Genomic DNA, 17,468 nt, shown 5'->3' on the forward strand with positions numbered 1-17,468 from the left:
ATTGGAGCCACCAATTGAAACCTGCATCATACCTCTTATCTCCCATTCTTCGGATAGCATGAATCCAAAGCATGAATCTGATTTTTAATTTGTTTATCAATTCATTCTATGATTATTGATGCTGAGTGAGACGAGTCTCCATGCTTCCTTTATGGAGACTATTTACTTTAAATCTTGCATCTGCATGTAATCATGTTTCTTAATAAACCTAATTCTATTTTTGGTTACATCAAATTAGATCAGTGTCTGAAAATCTTAAATGCATTTGTCACAACAACAAAATTAGAAAAATCCTGGATCCTCTGGTTTAAACATTTTAGGCATCTTCAAAGATGGATCATCAGGATCAATTCTTGAAGACCCTCTTTGGTTCCCTAAAACACCTCTCTTCGTATTAGCCGCAAACTTAGACGCTAATATCGTCGCACTCAAATTCTGATTATTGCTGCTGTTCTCCTCTCCGTTACTACTCTCCGGCATGGTCTCATCGTATTGATAGTCTTCATCATCATCATAATAGTAGTCCTCTCCTTCCTCTTGCCTTGCTAATTCCATTGCTAACTTCCTCTTCACGTACCGTCTCCACGCAGCTTGTATAAAACAAGTTCCCCATGCTCTCCATTGATGTGAATAGTATCTGAACAGAGTCAAAACATAAAGATCAAGAAACCTTATAGCGTATCAATCAAGAAACCTTTATTGCTTTTGAGACAAGAAACGTATGATTACCTGAAAGCATGTTGGAGTTTCTTGCTGTGGAGACGTCTGAATTGGTTAGCTACGAACTTCAAGTCCTCTGCTCGGAGAGCGAAAGCTTCTACCTCAGAGAGAGTCTTAACGGTTCTAGTGGACAATGGCAGATTAACAGTAATATTTGGCATTAAAGCCCAAGTTAAAAGTTCTTCACCGCAGAAATCTCCTGGTCTAAGCGTGATGGAGTTAAAAAACCCTGACCGTCCACCATCTGTAGTTGAACTCTCCACCTGACCTCTAATGATGAAAAGCATCTCGTTTACAGGATCGCCTTCACGCGTCACATACGTGTCTTTTGTGTTCAAGGATGGAACTAGACGCTCACATATCGCATCCAAGAGCTGGTCATCCATCTGTGCGAAGAACGGCACCTGAAAAAATCAAATGAACATAAAATTTAGGGTTTATAACTTGAACTGCAAATAATAAAAATGTGGTGTTTCCATGGTATTGCATACTCGGCGAACGAGGGCAAGACAGAGATGTCGTTGGATCTGGCGACGAAGATCCAGCGGTAGAGCCCGTAGGATAGCTTCTTCATCGACTCCACGAGTCGTTAGCCATTTGTATTGGACGAATCGCCTTACACGCTCTTGTAACTCTTCTGGCAATTGCCTATGTCGCATCCATTCCTCTGTGTCTCTTCTTCTGACTCTCCATTCATCTAACCTAGCCGTCGTCGATTGTAGATAGTTCTTCAAGAATTTGGAAATCATTTAGACTTCATTAAAAGCTATGGAAAGACCATAAATTTATTAAGTTACCTGAACATTTCCAATGAGATGAGAGAAGAAAACTAGCCCCGCAACACAGATGAAACAACTGAATATAGTCTCACTACTCAGTGTACTCGCTGCAAGACTTTGTCCATAAGAACTACACAAACCAAATCAAGGATCGATTAACTAATGGCGGCGACTACGGTTTTATTTGATTCAAGACTGATGAAATTTAACCTAACCTGAGGTTACGAAGACCCCACCAAAGACAGTAGAAGTATTTATCATAGAAAGGAGAAGAGGTGACATCATTAGTGAACGCATCACCGAACATACCAAACTGAAAATGCTGGTCATCGTCATTGCGTGCATCACAATTTGAGAGAACCCGAGTAATCCGCATCCAAGCTTGTCTACCTGGATCTTGCAATGATCCACAATCTAGAAACAAGAGCGTACAAGATGGTGAATGCGTTGCGTTCATCTCTTTAATGCACTCTCTTCTCCAGCATTCATGCTGTCTTTGGATCGATAAAACGTACCAAACCGATCCAAGAACCTAAAAGGAAAACCAAGTTGTGAAACAGAGATATTTTGATGTTATGTATTGAGAAAGAGAAATGGTTGCTTACGTGGCTCACAAGCAAGTAGAGGATGAGATTGTATGCTGCACCAGACCATGCTGTTTTGGCTGCGACACCGGTTGCTTTAATGATCCTTCGGTTGAGAGGAAGCATGACGACGAAGCGTGGTACGTACTGTATCAGGACGATCAAGGAAAGTGTGTGGTTCTGATGAGCTGCGTATCTGAATTCTCCAGCATTTGGTATCACAAACCAAATCATTATCTGAGAAAAAAAAATAGAAATTTTACAATTTCAGAACATAATAGTTTCTTGATTACTAATGTTTTCACTGATTACACGATTCCATAGAAATGTGATTTATGTTAACTTTTAATGGAGTTATCCATAACGAAAAGAAAAAGAAAAAAAGAATTGAACCTGAGGAAGAGGAAGCGAGGCAGCGAGGTCAATGACGAACTCAGTTTTAAGGTAGCGAATGGCAATTTCACGACGATCCATGACAAGCTCTCCACGACCAAAGACTCTTGATGATTTGGAGACAAAGGCGGTTTTGAATTTGAGGAAAATGTGGATGAGAAAGGAAAGATCAGCTAGGGTTCGGAAAAAGGTGACGAGGATACCAAAACTGACGTCGATGGACATACATGCGGTTCCGGCTTGGACAATGGGGAGATAGAAATAAAGAGGATCGAGAAAGAGAGCGAGAAGGCATGTGACGAGGAAGATGTGGTTCCATCTCGTGATTAGGTCACCTCTCGGATCGAGGGTTTTGTTACGGAGTTCAGAGAAGATGGATCGGCGGCGTTGGTTGTTAGGGTCGTTGTTGTTATGACGTAGAGAAAATGCCGTCGGAAAATTGCGGAAGCGTGCCGAGGTGTAAAGATGGAGATTGCTCATTTGGAGTTTGCTTGTGTTTGAAGTTATGGAAGAGAGAGATTTGTGGGAGTGGGAAGAATGAAATGATGTTGGAGACAATTAAGGACAGAAGAAAGAAAAGACTCTGTTTCTATGAAATGCTATTTTAAGTTATCAATTAGTATATTTTTTTTTTTCCTTTTACATAATGTTATGTGGTTATGTTTTGTAATATGTGTGTTAAGTTAAATTTAATAAATATTTCAAAAAGATGTTTCTGCGTAATAAAAATTCATTATGGCCAAATGTTTAAAACTAAACTCGCATTTGAATAAGGATGGGTAATTCATTTCTTTTCGAAATATATAGTATGACTTAGTCTATGATTGCTTCTTAAAATATAGAGTGCAGCCAATGGTTTGATTACAGCTAAAGACAGTTTCGTGTTGGCTTTGTATTATTACACCAAAACCCTTCAACTCTGTTTTGATCCTTTCGTAATGGAAGTTGGAAAAAGAGATCTTGAGCCGGAGACCACCACCTCCGATCCACTTGTTGGTGAGTCTTCTTGCGGTTCTTGCCTCCCCGGCTTCCGAGCCAACGCCGCTAAATCCTCATGGTGGCAGCGAATTCACAGCAACCATCACCATGAGCCACGGTGGTGGGTTCGAGCGTTTCTAAAGATCCGAGAATGGTCAGAGGTCGTGGCTGGACCACGGTGGAAGACTTTCATCCGTAGATTCAACCGAGATCGACGCCAAGGCCGCGACTGGGACGATGCGGCCAAATTCCGATATGATCCTTTGAGTTACAACTTGAGTTTCGAAGATGAATACAAAGACGACGAAGCAGGATTTGGTGGACTCCGAAGCTTCTCGATGCGTTACGCTTCTGTCCCCGTTGTTTCTAGTAAAGCTCCCGCCGTTATAAGCGTTGACCCCGTGAAACGATGATGACTCTTCTTGGGAAGATCGAGTTCTCTCGCGTGAGTTGCGTTTCCTCCTTGTTTATTTGTTTACGTGATCAACTTTAGTTATTTCTTTACGTGATCAACTTTAGTTTGGTTTGATTTATTATTTATGGTTGAAATTTACTCTATGTATCTATGCGTCATGCATGTAACATGTCTAAATATTTTGATTCTATGATTGTATGATGGTGTTGCATGTCCAAGCTAGACTCCACTTATACCACCTCTGTTGGTGTAGTAATAGCATCAAAATTATTTCTCTCGCCTCTTTGATTTCTTCATTACTTATGTATGCATGCACTTTGTTCTGCTCTGGTTGTCTGTTCTAACCCTGAGAGACAAACACTTTCACTTCAATGCTCCCAGACAAATAGATACCAAAGTCATAATATCATTGAACAATATAACTAAATAAGCAACTTCCAAATAGGAATGAATCCGTGTATATTATTTATTTTCGCATTATCTAATCACAAAACCTATTCCTGACGATTTCATGTATGTAGTAGTAATAGTAAGTAGTAACTAGGAAAACAAACTAATTACTCAAGTATTGTCTCCTTGAGGCAACCTACATGTTTGTTTATTAAACCCGAACCATAATACTCTCTTCTTCTTCTCCAACCAAAACCATTGACATAGACATACTCTCTTTCGTACTACACAGTACGTTAGAACCTATCCAAACCACCAGAGTCCTGTTTTACCGATTTACACTCGTGTACGGAGCAGTTATTACCGGTGTTTCCCTCACGTGGAGACGAAGCCAGAGACACCTCAAAATCTTCATCGCATTCAAGATAATGATGTGTGCCCATTGAGTAACACCTCCTTGGCACGCCCATCCCAATTTCACCTCTGACTTCATGCCGTTGGCTTTGACTTTGAATCCCGTTCGTACTTTTGAATCTCCCGAGACGAACAGAGAAGACTCTTTTGGAAATAGTTACTTTTCCTTCGTTGACCTGCTGATGCTCGGACAAGGGGGCAACAGGAGTCTCGGCGTGGTTGAAGCAGAAGCTTGAGGAATCGAAGTTTGCGGTTGAGAGTGACCGTCTGCAGAGAGGGCAAGTGGAGTTGGAGAGAAGCCACATGTCGATACAGTGAAGATGGAACGCATGGCTACAGACAGGGAGTAACCTAAGCTTGTCTGCGTCAGAAAACTCACTGAGACATACGGCGCAATCGAACGACTCTTTCAGACTCATGGTCACATCACCGTAAAGGAACACCGGAAGTGCATCAATAGCTGTCTGGTCTAGACCAGAGTCGTGGAGGAAGAAGAGGTGTTGGAGCTGAGGGGAGGAGGAAGACGAGAGATCTGGGCTGGGGTTGAAATGGGGAAATGGAAAGAAAGTTGAGGACTTACGGAGAAATTTGAAAATTATGTGGAGGACACCGAGAAAAACGATGACAAGAGCAAGAACAGAGATGACCATACATAAAATAGAGATTATAGAGTTTGAAGATGAATCTTTCTGGTTCAGAAGAGCTATTGTCGCTGCAGATGAAGACTTAGGTGAAAGAGCTTCTGTTTCATGGATTACAGACAAAAGCATCCTACACATTTTGGTGTTTGAAGAGAAGGAACGCTTTTGAGTTTAGCTCAGTGATCAGTCTCTATAAAATATATAGTAATGAGATAAAAAGCTGATAGAGATTTCACACATGCTCTGTCTTGTTTATTTCCCAGATCAAGACACGCTTTAAAAGTATAAAATTTTGAAGGCGACTCATTGTCCCCTCTTTTTATGTTGGTGACTGATTTGACATGATTTTAAGCTAAACCATAATCATTATTGGCTAAAAAGTCCATAAAATGTTATTAGGATTCTCACATTTAGAAGTTCAAGAACCACAATAAGCTGGATGATTAAGAAAACTACACTTATGGAAAACAAAGTTCTACTCAGGCCCACCATTGTCTTCCACTTAGATGTTCTTAAATCATTAAACATAGCTTGCCTTCTAATACATAATCTATTTCACTCCCACTCATTTGTTATTATATATCTTGAAAACAGAGTCTATGTAAATACTTTTGTGATGATGATTCATTGTCCCATGTTTCACAAACGAGCTTTCAAGAAGTCAAAACTCAATCATAACTGTAAGCAAATACATATCACATAGCTGGTCCGCTGAAAGATAATGAGGTTTTGGCAGATAGTAATAAAGATAAATCTTCTAAGAATTTTCCTCAAATCAATTGATCAAGATATAACGATACTTTTCAGTTCTTTAATTTATTCAAATCATGAAATGTGCCCTTACAAGTTATAAATCCTAGCAAGAACACAGATTTCTACACTCAGAGCGAGAGCGAGAGCACACACACCTTTGCCCGCTGATATCCTGAGTGTCATCTCAATTATGTGAAAACGTTTTAACGAACTGAGTAGATGTATAGCTCATTTCTTCCATGGATTATCACCGTAGTAATAGGCAGTTCCAACCATTAAAGCAACGGTAGCACCCTGGACGACCACCCTAGCTCTCATCAAAACCTGACCCATCTGAGAATTGCCTCTTCTGAAACTAATCAGCCCAGCCGTAAGCACTCCCGCAGTCATAAGTGCGCCTACAATAGTTTTATTTCACAAGAAAATGATCAAATACTGAATGTCTACCAATATAGACCAAGACAGTATTGGAAAGCCATGAAGATTTTGAAACACTCTGGTCTCTGTCAATGTTTATAGAAACCTAATCATGGCTTTGCTACCTAAGCTCCAAGTAACAAATTCTCATACAATTTGCTAAAGGAACAACCTTCAAAGATGTATGTTGTCTCTATATAGCTAGCTCTACCATCTACCATGAAACTTGAGATTCTTTACAGGCAAGATCATACATACCGACACAAAATTGTAAGAAAACCACAAATTGTACCTCTATTTCATAACTTATTAATGATTTCAGAATTGTTGGGATCCCAAAAATTCTGAATTCACATGATTCTGATTATGAATCTAAAGGGAACAAATTGTTGTTCAGAGATTAAAATAAAATAAAACCCAGAAACTACATTAGAAGCAATCTAATAAAGCGAACAAGGAAATGGGTCATGCTATAAACATTTCGAAATCGCGAAAATTCAAAATTCGATCTCAGTGAAATTGAGATCAAAAACGAACCGAGAGGAACGAGAGGGTTCCTGTAACGCTTCTTATCCTGGAACAGATCTTCCATGTCAGGTTCTACCGCACTCATCTTCTCCACAACCATCAGTGCGATAAACCACAGAGAGAAACAAAACTAATAAAAAAGAGAGAGTAGCGAAAGTAATTAAGAGCAGTCACGCGTGGCCTGTTCGTCACCAGAGACCGTGCGACGGCCAGCCGATTCTATGAAACGGGTCGGGTCGTGTCGATGGTTTTCAAAAACGGGTCAGATTCGAGAGTGTTTAAAACACCCAAAAAGGGATTTAAAAAGCCCAGTGGGCTCGCTTCTGATGCCCACGTCCGAAATAGCATGTAATAATTACAATTTCGGTTTTATTATGATAAGAAATTAAAAAAAAAAATCCATTGGTTACTTTAAATCCATTTGTTGTCAAAAATAAAAACAAAGCTACAACTGATATTGTTACTACTTCTCTAATGTACCATCTCTAATTCTATAGTCCTTAATCTCCTAACAAGGTTTGGTATATGAACTATTAGGTCACGAATCACGATCTAGGTTTCTCAAGGTTATGGTACTATAGGGTTTCAAGTTCAACTGTCAAATATCCTAACCAACTGGACTGATATAATTTTTTTTTTTGTTTATTTAGGGCCAAAGACATGGGCCTTTTAGCCCAAACAAAAGAAGAACATGGGCCTTTTGTTTCAAACTAAATATTTTTGGCAGCTCTATATTTATTTTGTAACTAATCTATTTTTACAAAACTGAATTTAACATTCTTAACTATGATTTGAATTGTTGGAAGGCATCTCTCAAACATGTGACTAAAACGCATTAGTAAAAACAACAATTTCGAGGAAAAAAAGTCATGTCGGAGTCCAGGGGCGGATCCATAAACTTTTTTTTATATGGGGCACATATTATATATAACTAATGATATTAATTGTAATATATATTTTATATAATTACATATATTAATAAATAAATATAATTTTCACTTTTTATATATTTTAAAAAGGAAAAACAAATACCGAATTTTTTGACAATATTGTTCTTTTTCTAATTTATCATTTAAAAATATACAATTACAGCTCTATATAAAAATGTACTATATAATATTATTATTTAAATATTTAACAACAGCACAAATTATTATTTTACTTATTTTCTAAGTTTACCAATAATTTATAACTAAAATTTTTTTAGAAGTTCAACTAAAATTAGAAATTAAAAAATAAAATTAAAAAAATATAGATTATTGAAAACAATAAAGGAAAAGAAAAAATGCATCTAATAATAAAAATATGTAAGAAAGTTAGAGAAAAGATATGACAGACATAAATAAAAATCTACCAAAAATAAAAGCAGATGAGTTGTACAAAGAAAACAAAAAAAAGAGAAGCATCAATACAAAGTGATAGAACTTTTTACCAAGCAGTTACATGGGGCACTATGCTGCCAAATGAGCCAAAGATCTATTATCTTATTATCCACAAACTAAACTTTAAGAATTAGTACGGGGCACGTGCCCACCTATGTATAACATAGATCCGCCCCTATGTGGGACTGTGGATGATGGATAGATCATGTGAGGAGCCGCCGTTCTTTAATTCCCCTCTCTTCAATCTTCAAACCAAAAATTAAAAGATTTTGAAACTTTGAAAAATATTGAAAGAAGAAAAAAAGAGAGAGAGAGAGAGAGAGTTTTGGTTTATAAACGTTTATTACACTTCTTCAAGTTAATTAATAATCACTTCATTACGTCTCTCTCTCTCTGTCTCTGGGTTTGGTTTAAAGTGCGTATTTTTGTGGGTTTGCTTTTGTGGGGGTTTGAATGGCGTCGACTGCTTCGAAATTCATCAAATGTGTGACTGTTGGAGATGGTGCCGTTGGAAAAACTTGTATGCTCATCTGCTACACTAGCAACAAATTCCCTACTGTAAGCAATCCTTGAATTCGATCAACAAACTTCATCTGGGTTTCTCGCAATTTCGTTACCAATATCGTTGATTCACATCAATTTTGTTTTTCCGGGGCAATCAATCTCCAATTTTGTTACTTTTTTGATGAAAATCCTTCCGGGTTTTGTCAAATTTCAACTCGTTTTTAAAGAACTCTATCAGGGTTTTTCAAAGTTAGCTCCTTTTTTTAGGGATTGTGTAAGAAACATCTTTTATATTTCCAGATTTTGGAAATCTTACATTGTTAGGCTAGGCTAACATTTGCTGTATAGCCTATGTGTCCTCTCTATTGCTATATAGCCTATGTGTATCTCTGTTGAAGTTAAAGATGAGCTGAGACCTTGTTGGGGTTGATTGTTGAAATGTTTCAGGACTACATACCAACAGTTTTTGATAACTTTAGTGCAAACGTTGTAGCTGAAGGCATCACTGTCAACTTAGGCCTTTGGGACACTGCCGGTAAGTAAACTGAAACATGTCGCCATTTCTAACAACTAGCAAGTTTGCTTTCGATTTGAGCTCTTTGGATAGAGAAATTGGTAGTGTGTTTCAGACTGGCAACTATTTAGATATTTGTATGTATGAGTATCCTTTCATGTTTGCAGGTCAAGAAGACTATAACAGACTAAGGCCTTTGAGTTACAGAGGAGCAGATGTTTTTGTGTTGGCTTTCTCATTGATCAGCCGAGCTAGCTACGAGAATGTATTTAAGAAGGTTTGTGATAATTGTATTCCTTCTTAATCTTATTGGGAAAACAAAGAATGAAATGTGATTTCTGATGTTTGTGAAGTGTTTATTTTGGTCAGTGGATCCCTGAACTCCAGCGCTTTACACCAGGAGTCCCCATTGTACTTGTTGGTACCAAAATGGGTAAGATAGCTATTAAGAGTGGAACCAACAATGTTCTTGGAAAGCATATATCGTATATGTAATGTTTCTTACAATTTTCCGTTATATAGATCTTCGTGAAGATAAACATTATTTGTCTGATCATCCTGGACTGTCCCCAGTAACTACATCACAGGTGCGATTTTTCAACCTGTAGAAACCGTAAGCAATGTTGTGATACTTCCTTAACCCTTTCCTCTAGGTGTTATATGAGATAAGCATTCATATGTGACAGGGAGAGGAACTCCGCAAGCATATTGGAGCAACATATTACATTGAATGCAGCTCAAAAACTCAACAGGTACACGTGCATGTGTGTAAGGGATCATTCATGTTAGTGTACTCTTTTGCTTGCACCAATATGACACATATAATTTTCTTTGGTCTATGGTTTTTGTAGAGTGTGAAAGCCGTATTTGATGCCGCTATCAAAGTGGTAATCAAACCAGTGGTGAAACAAAAGGAGAGGAAGAAGAAGCAAAAGCCACGCAATGGATGTCTCTCGTAAGTTTGAATAGTCTTCACTTTAGAGTTCCTTATATATGATGTAGAACACTAGAATTTGGTTATGCAAAAACTCACATTTAGTTTTATCTTTATATAGCTGTTCTAATGTGTTTTTTTTGTGAAGTCTCATAGCCATTAACGATTGTAAATTGACTTTTTTTCTTTGGCAGTAACATTCTTTGCGGGAACCATTGATGACGCAACTCCAATCTGAGGATTGTTCATTTCTTTTTTCTTTTTTTTTTTTTTCTGATTGCCCTGTCATATACATAGAGTTGGCAGGGATAAAGCCTGAATTCGATAGTAGCTTCTTTGATTATGTTTGTAAATGTGACCGTGATGTTTGTTTTTTCCGATTTTGGTTATATAGTTGTTTTCGCCATTTTGGAGATAAAGACCCTTTTCAGATGTAGAAAAGATCTAACCACAGCGTTTTAGTTGACTGGTTAACACTTGATTCTTTCTTGAGCCCTTATTGCCAAATTTGAATTTATTTGGTCTATTACGAATTCGAGACAAAAGGCAAAAGCATGACAAAGAAGAAGGATGTAAATTTCAAACGGAGCTAGCACAAGAAGTAATAAATCTACAAACTGAAGAGAGAAAAAAAAAAAAAAACTAATCTTGTGTCTATAATACAACTCCATCACCTAACGCAGCACATATATGTAAAGCCACAATGCCAAAGACTTGTTTTATCATAATTTGAAACACACTCAAAGCCACCAACATTTATTTTATCTCTCTGCTCTTTTGTGCCGGTGTATAGAGATACACACAGGCATGTTAAGAAGAATGACCAAAAGTGTGTTTCACCTTTTAAAACTCTCTGTGGGGAGAAGGAGGTAATGCGGGTCTCTCGCTGAGAACCTTGTTGATAACTCTTCTGAAAGAGAGTGGCCACGCCGGTGAATTTGGAACTGTTTTTGGAAGATCTACATGATGGTGAAACCAAGAGGTCAGGTTTTGAGTTCTTAGAAACGTTGAGACCACTGTGAAGTCACAAATTGACTCACCCATTCCTCATCTTAAACAGAGCAGGCCAGCCAATGAAGCCTTGCGGCATCACAATCACTCTCATCTCGTAGTAACTAGCAAAGTAAAAAATAGTTTTTGAAACATCAGTAAGGGAAAAAAAAAAGTGAGGTACGAAACACACTAAAGTTTGTGGGGACTTCGAGGGCTTACAAGCTCATGTAGCCTCCTGAGATTCAGAGCTATTGTTATTGCCACGAGGACTGCCTATATCCATCCCATCCTCCTTCCGGTTCTTTCCTCTTCAGAACACCACCTGACATTTGATACATTCTTGCTTGATCCTCCTTCAATGGTAAGGAAGCAGATGATGATAATTGTCTTGCCACAAGTGCTGATTCGTCTCTTCCCTCTGTTTCATGACCTCCAGGACCAGAATTTAAGTCAAGTCCTGACCTAAACCATTTTGCGTTATTGTCCAAAACTCCACCATTGCTACCACCATTTGGGAGGCCAACGATATAAGGTCTTGGGTAATTAGACGGAACTGGAACTCCAGGACCCAATATTTGAGAGTTGACACCAGGGAAGCAAGCTCTCCCACTTGAAGAAGAATCCATGTGTGCTGTAGAAGCACCAGAGAAATTCGATGAGGTAATGGGGAAGCTGTTTCCAAAAGGAAACACAGGATACTGGAACGTTGTGGACTGAAACGGCATGGCTGGAGACGACGACAAAACCGGACCCCTATACCCTTCAGGGGTAAATGAGGAAACACCAGTTGTTGGACCTAACATTCTCTGTGGTCCACGATTGGCAATCATTGGAAAAGGCTGATCACCTCTCTCAGGCATAATTGGAGGAATGCTCACAGCTGAATAAGCGTTAGCAGCAGGAAACCAAGTTGAGAAACTAGCCATGTTTTCGCCATTCATTCGTATCCCAGAGAGAGATGGTTGTGATGGCAAGGCACTTCGTGAATGTTGATTTAGAATCACAGATGACTCAACAGCCGCATCATCACCCGCAGGTCCATCATTTAAATCAAAATCTCTACGACTACCAGTTGATGATAATTTAACCTGCTGAAAAGATGGCTCCAACCGATGACTACTGTTCATTGTGTAGTTGTTCATATCAGTGGAATCATCAACTTTGTTAAGATCAAGATCAAGTCCCCCAGAAGAATGATCAAGCGCTAAACCTATGACCCCAGAACGAACGCGGTCAAAACTACTTGTGATCCCAGATGTACAATTTGTGGCATTTCCAGATCTTTGAGAAGCCAAATCTTCAAGAACTCTCTCGTCAGCTACATTCAAATCAAAATCCAGAAACGTCCTTGTCTGTTTACCGGCAGATGTCGAAGCATCAGAGATAGAGGTATTGTTAATGCTCAGTAACACATCCTGAGGTTTTCTTGGCTCAGCTGGGCGGAAGGCACTAGTGGCAGCAGATCCTCTCCAACCAACAGCCCCTTTATTTCTCAACAGATCTTCAGGTGGAACAAACGGACCTTTTGCAGCAGCCGCAACAGTAATTGATGCAGGAATTCCACTCGAAACAGGAGCCACCGGAAAAGGTAAGGTATTAACTGGTTGTAGAGGAGTAGGCGTCAAAAATACAGATCCAGAGAAGTTATTCGAATCCACATGTTTTACTTCGTCTCCATCAAAACCTTCATTTAGATCAAATTCAACTCTGGCATCCATCTCTGATCCACCTGAAGCTGCAGCTGAAACAGAAGAAGCATCTCTGGCAGCAGATGTACATTCCTCTGCTTCATCTCCATCCGCATCACTGGTTTTAGGCCCATTCGGTCTCTTAAGATCCTCTACATCTGTTGGTGATTCTCCTGGAGTAGCTCTTAACCCTGAATAACGTTCCTTCATTTCAATATTTTCTATATTCCGCTCCACAGGCTCAACTTTATTTATAGTTACAGATGAATCCAAACCAGCTGAAACATCCTTTATAGCAGCGACAGAAGCATCACAATCCCGCTTTATCTTCTTTATATCTTTCTGGTCTATATGATTAATCACCATGCTATTGACCATTTCACTCACAGGTCTATCAATGCTTATTGCATTCATACCCCTTGAAATCCCAGAAGTATCAGGTACATCTTCATCCACTTTTTTAACTAGCTCAGAACTCAATGTCGTTGGCGGTTTCTCTTCTTTCTTATCTTCACCAACACTGTCAAAGGGAGCATGTTTAACAGCCACAGAATCTACCTTTTCACTTATATCTTTACATTCACTTAACATTGAGATTTCTACTCTTTTTGTTGAGTCAGATGTGTGATCTGCCTCTGATATAGCATCAACCTTTGTATCCTTTACTTCCACAGATTCGCAATCATCAAAAATCTTTTCCTTAACCACGTTTGTGGGCAAAGCAGGTGAAGCGATGATATCATCTGAATTGTCATTGCTCTCTAGCTGATCCACCAGCGTTTGCAAATCTTCAGAGTCTGAATTTGAGCTCTTATCAGGATCTCCACTCTTCGATTCATTTTTTACCTCTGACTCCACCAACTGTGTGCCACTACTGCTAACATTTTGCTCACCTTGATGTTGCTCGTGCGGCAACCCATCCGAAGTCATTAGTTTTGGATTGTTCCCGACAGTAGAATTTTCATTCATCACAGAATTTGATGGCTGAGATACTGAGGGTGATGCAACAGGCGATTTAGACATCTCATCAGCAGCTACACTAGCAAGAAGATTCATTCCAACATCATCCGAACCAGCCAAAGAGGTATTTGTCTCGGAGTATCGGACACAACTTTCAATCAAGGCATTCATCGAACTGAGTGTTCCACCATGCCTTTCTCCAGATTTGAACTCATTTCCTAAGGAAGATGTGCTTTTAACATTCCCAGCTGCTTTATCAGAATCTTTAAGAGCCATGCCACGCTCATCACCAGCAACAGCAAGTGGTGAACCAGCTGCCTCTTGCGAGCCTGTCAAAATATCTTTTAATTCATTGCTTTGCCAAGATTCAGCATTCAAGACAGAGGTGACATTAGCTCGACAAGAATGATTTTTTTCTCTCACGTTATTGTCACACAGTTCCTGCTTCACCGCATGCACAGGAGAAGAAGCTCTGCTATTCACCGGTGCAGGGTCCTCCAAAGAGCCCCCACTCACACTTTGAGCAGGACTGCGACCTCGATTTGGCAGCTTCACAATCAATTTATTACTGCAACCCTCGGTCAGAGGAACCTCAAGAGCCTTTTCAGATGTCAAACTTGATTGAGAAATTTTCTCAGAAGGGACGTTCCTTTGTGATGAGAAGCTTCTACTTAAACCTGCTTCTCTAGGGGATGCTGACGAAGATGATCCATGAAACGCATTATTAAATTTCCGATGCCTTGATGAGCCGCTGGAGCACTTCTTCACAGTTGAACCCGCAGTTGAGCTCCTTGCATCCTCTTTTCCAGATAAATTGCCTGTTTTAGCATGCTCGCTCGAGCAAGACTGACTATTATTGTGGGACTGACTGGAGCTACTACTTTTCTCATCTTTTACTGCAGCTAGAACTTCAGATACACCACCAGCCCCAGTATTTCGTTGCTGTCCATCTTTGGAAACAGTACCGCCTGATCCAGGAGATGGGGCTGATCTTGTAGAGCCTGGTGACGTGGTAACACACTTCAGGTTGTTATCCACCTGTTGTTTGACCAAGACTGACTTAGAAGCATGTAAATGGGATGATGATGTCTTGTTTGCTTCCGCGGAAACACCTGAATGCCTTCCCCCATGAGTCAGTCTTCCAGGCCAAGATACACCCTGGTTGGATCCAGACTTCGCATCCATTTCTGCCTCAACTCGTTTCTTCCATGTGTCAACCAAGCTCCTTGCTTTTTTCCCAATCTCTGAATTTTTATGTGACCGCAGATGATTAACAGACTTTCCAATGTTACAAGTCTGAAGCGCATTGAGATTCACGGGTAGCTTGTCAAGGGCGCGAAGTAAGACTAAGAGGAAATCGTCTACTAACCTATCACTGTCTTTAGGACTGCCCCCATCCCCAACTTTCCCTTTATGAACTTCCTGCAGCCACTCATCAAACACGGGTAATCCCCTGAGCTGGACAAAACGACTAAGGCAATCAAACTTGTCTGTAGCCGCTACAACCCCTGCTAGAATCGCACGGCCAACTAAGTCTATTTTCTTCTCATTCCTCTCAGGTAGCATGAGCTGCACCAATTTCTCAACTCCTTCAGAATCTACCAAACCACCTTTGTCTGTAAATTTTGAAATCTCAGACTTTAAACCACTTTCTGTTCTGACGGGACCAGAACCACTGTCATCTACTCGAGTAGAACGTTCCCGTTTAACAGACTCAGAACCATGATCCATGCGCTCTCTTTTCCTTCCCTTACCCTGAGAGAGAAAAGAATTGTTGTTTGGGATGCCATCTTTCGCTTGTGATGTTGTTGGACTATTCGTGGACTTGGGAGAACGACCTCCCTGTTGTAGTGTTGTATGCATTTCTGAACGAGTCTTACACAATAACTTATCTACTTCAAGTTGTCGATCCTGCAAAGTGAAAAAATGCCTTAGTTACCAGAAGAAAAACATAAATCTAGATAGGAGAATGCAGTTGATGGTGAATTATAATCTCACATCAATATAGTCTTGATCAGTCAGCCACCATAAGCGCTCGTTTGTAACGTCGTATACTCGCCGACACACAAACGAGCAGATACCAGATGGCAGTTCAACACCTCTCGGAAGGAAGGCAACTTTACACGGATGCAGTAAAGATGCAGCAGGTATAGTATCCTGGTGAAAGGAATAAAAGAGTTCGTTCGGCTCGGCTTCTAGAAGTATGCCTTTGCCAAGTTTTAATTCTGTGGGTCGGTAAAGCCAATTAACACCCAACTTCAACTTATCTTCTTTCTTGGCAATGATCAAGCGAATTATCCCAATGAACGGTGGACAATCCTGTGGTGGCTTAAAAAGAGCACAGTCACCAACACTAATTTTGCGGCCGTCCTGCTAGTGACAGCAAAACACAACAAACCTATAAGACGAAGAGCCAACAAAAAAAGAAAAAAAACAATACCCATACACATAAATCACCAGACTGATGTGATCAATTCTTTGTTCAATCAGGCTAGAAATTGGTAAAGAAAAAAAAACCCTCATTTCCTCGAATCAATCAATAGAATCCCAAAATCCAGGCAAATTTCAACACTCCAGGCAAACCCATCAACCAAAACAAATGGAAGCACGAAAAAAAATGAGCGTCTGGGAATAAAAAGTCGAAACGAAAAGGATTCGAATTACCTTAGAAAACGAGGTAGACGAAGATAAAGACAAACAAGAAGAACCACCACCTTCCACACTCGCAATTACACGCGAGGAAGATATCAACATGTGCCGACGACGACTTTTGTGCCTCCGCTCACAAACCCTCCCATGCATAGCCTTCTATCATCTTCTCCTTCGAACAACATCAATACACTACTCCTCAGCGAAATCCAACAAATCCTCAAGCAATTCCCTTTATTCCCAGACAATTTTCGATACCTTAGATCCACGAAACCCACCGGCGACGCACAGAAAAAAACCCTAATTTCGCGACGAAATGGATCAAATCTCTAGGGTAGTTTCAATTACCGATCCGAAGATAACTACACAGATCCAAAATCAACAACAGCAACAAGGAAGTAATCGAATCAGCCTTGTTTCGATCCAGGCATACGAACTTTTTTCCTTCGCGAAATCGCGTAAGCGAACAAAACACCAGCAAAAATAATAAATCGTAGAGAGAGAGAGAGAGAGACGGGGCAAAAAGGGGAAAGGTGACTTGGGAGAGTTCGGGCGGATCGGGTCGGGTAGAGAGAAAGAGGGGAGAAGTTGTGGAAAGGGGCAAAGATAACGTGACAGTGCGGTGACTTAAATGATAAAACAATATGTGCGTGACGTCATCTCCGATCTTTTTCAGGTGACATAGGGACTAGAGAGATTAAGAGGTGGGTGAGTGACGGACGGTTTGACCACGTTTCCTTACTCCTTTGACTTTATTTCTTTTGTTTGTTTTTTTTTTCAATCAAAAAACTTTGATCCACGGTTTGCAGAACCGGAATAAACCAAGAAAAAG

General features: G+C 39.8%; 5 protein-coding genes across 7 annotated transcripts; 2 read left to right on the forward strand and 3 right to left on the reverse strand.

The window, feature by feature from the left end:
- Window positions 1–282: 282 nt before the first annotated feature.
- LOC17885541 (probable cyclic nucleotide-gated ion channel 16) lies at window positions 283–2,956 on the reverse strand. The gene is made up of 7 exons (XM_006292298.1): window positions 2,477–2,956; window positions 2,105–2,320; window positions 1,715–2,031; window positions 1,518–1,629; window positions 1,212–1,448; window positions 730–1,124; window positions 283–637 (listed from the first exon to the last, which is right to left on the reverse strand). Exons 1-7 carry the CDS (start codon window positions 2,954–2,956, stop codon window positions 283–285), a joined length of 2,112 nt encoding a protein of 703 aa, XP_006292360.1.
- Window positions 2,957–3,246: 290 nt separating this feature from the next.
- On the forward strand, window positions 3,247–4,151 carry LOC17886946. Its single transcript, XM_006291848.2, has one exon. The coding sequence runs from the start codon at window positions 3,415–3,417 to the stop codon at window positions 3,865–3,867; it is 453 nt and encodes a 150-aa protein (XP_006291910.2). The 5' UTR covers window positions 3,247–3,414; the 3' UTR covers window positions 3,868–4,151.
- Window positions 4,152–4,412: 261 nt separating this feature from the next.
- LOC17885453 (RING-H2 finger protein ATL48) lies at window positions 4,413–7,242 on the reverse strand. Its single transcript, XM_006290331.2, has 3 exons — window positions 7,022–7,242; window positions 6,307–6,465; window positions 4,413–5,442 (listed from the first exon to the last, which is right to left on the reverse strand). Exons 1-3 carry the CDS (start codon window positions 7,110–7,112, stop codon window positions 4,556–4,558), a joined length of 1,137 nt encoding a protein of 378 aa, XP_006290393.2. The 5' UTR covers window positions 7,113–7,242; the 3' UTR covers window positions 4,413–4,555.
- A 1,349-nt stretch (window positions 7,243–8,591) lies between these two features.
- LOC17885039 (rac-like GTP-binding protein ARAC8) lies at window positions 8,592–10,760 on the forward strand. The gene is made up of 8 exons (XM_006291791.2): window positions 8,592–8,952; window positions 9,346–9,433; window positions 9,580–9,689; window positions 9,782–9,845; window positions 9,935–9,999; window positions 10,099–10,164; window positions 10,264–10,367; window positions 10,541–10,760. The coding sequence occupies exons 1-8, from the start codon at window positions 8,848–8,850 to the stop codon at window positions 10,563–10,565; spliced, it is 627 nt and encodes a 208-aa protein (XP_006291853.1). The 5' UTR covers window positions 8,592–8,847; the 3' UTR covers window positions 10,566–10,760.
- Window positions 10,761–10,900: 140 nt separating this feature from the next.
- LOC17885385 lies at window positions 10,901–17,177 on the reverse strand. Of its 3 annotated transcripts, none has more exons than XM_023782425.1 (5): window positions 16,652–17,177; window positions 15,986–16,360; window positions 11,559–15,898; window positions 11,387–11,461; window positions 10,901–11,305 (listed from the first exon to the last, which is right to left on the reverse strand). In XM_023782425.1, exons 1-3 carry the CDS (start codon window positions 16,787–16,789, stop codon window positions 11,594–11,596), a joined length of 4,818 nt encoding a protein of 1,605 aa, XP_023638193.1. In that variant the 5' UTR covers window positions 16,790–17,177; the 3' UTR covers window positions 10,901–11,305; window positions 11,387–11,461; window positions 11,559–11,593. The 3 variants fall into 3 exon arrangements, with proteins under 3 accessions (XP_023638193.1, XP_023638195.1, XP_023638194.1); XM_023782427.1 differs by having other exon boundaries at window positions 15,986–16,357; window positions 16,652–17,176; XM_023782426.1 differs by having other exon boundaries at window positions 10,901–11,461.
- Window positions 17,178–17,468: the final 291 nt, after the last annotated feature.

Source organism: Capsella rubella, unplaced genomic scaffold (assembly GCF_000375325.1).
Source record: "Capsella rubella cultivar Monte Gargano unplaced genomic scaffold, Caprub1_0 scaffold_5, whole genome shotgun sequence".
Lineage (NCBI taxonomy): Eukaryota > Viridiplantae > Streptophyta > Magnoliopsida > Brassicales > Brassicaceae > Capsella > Capsella rubella.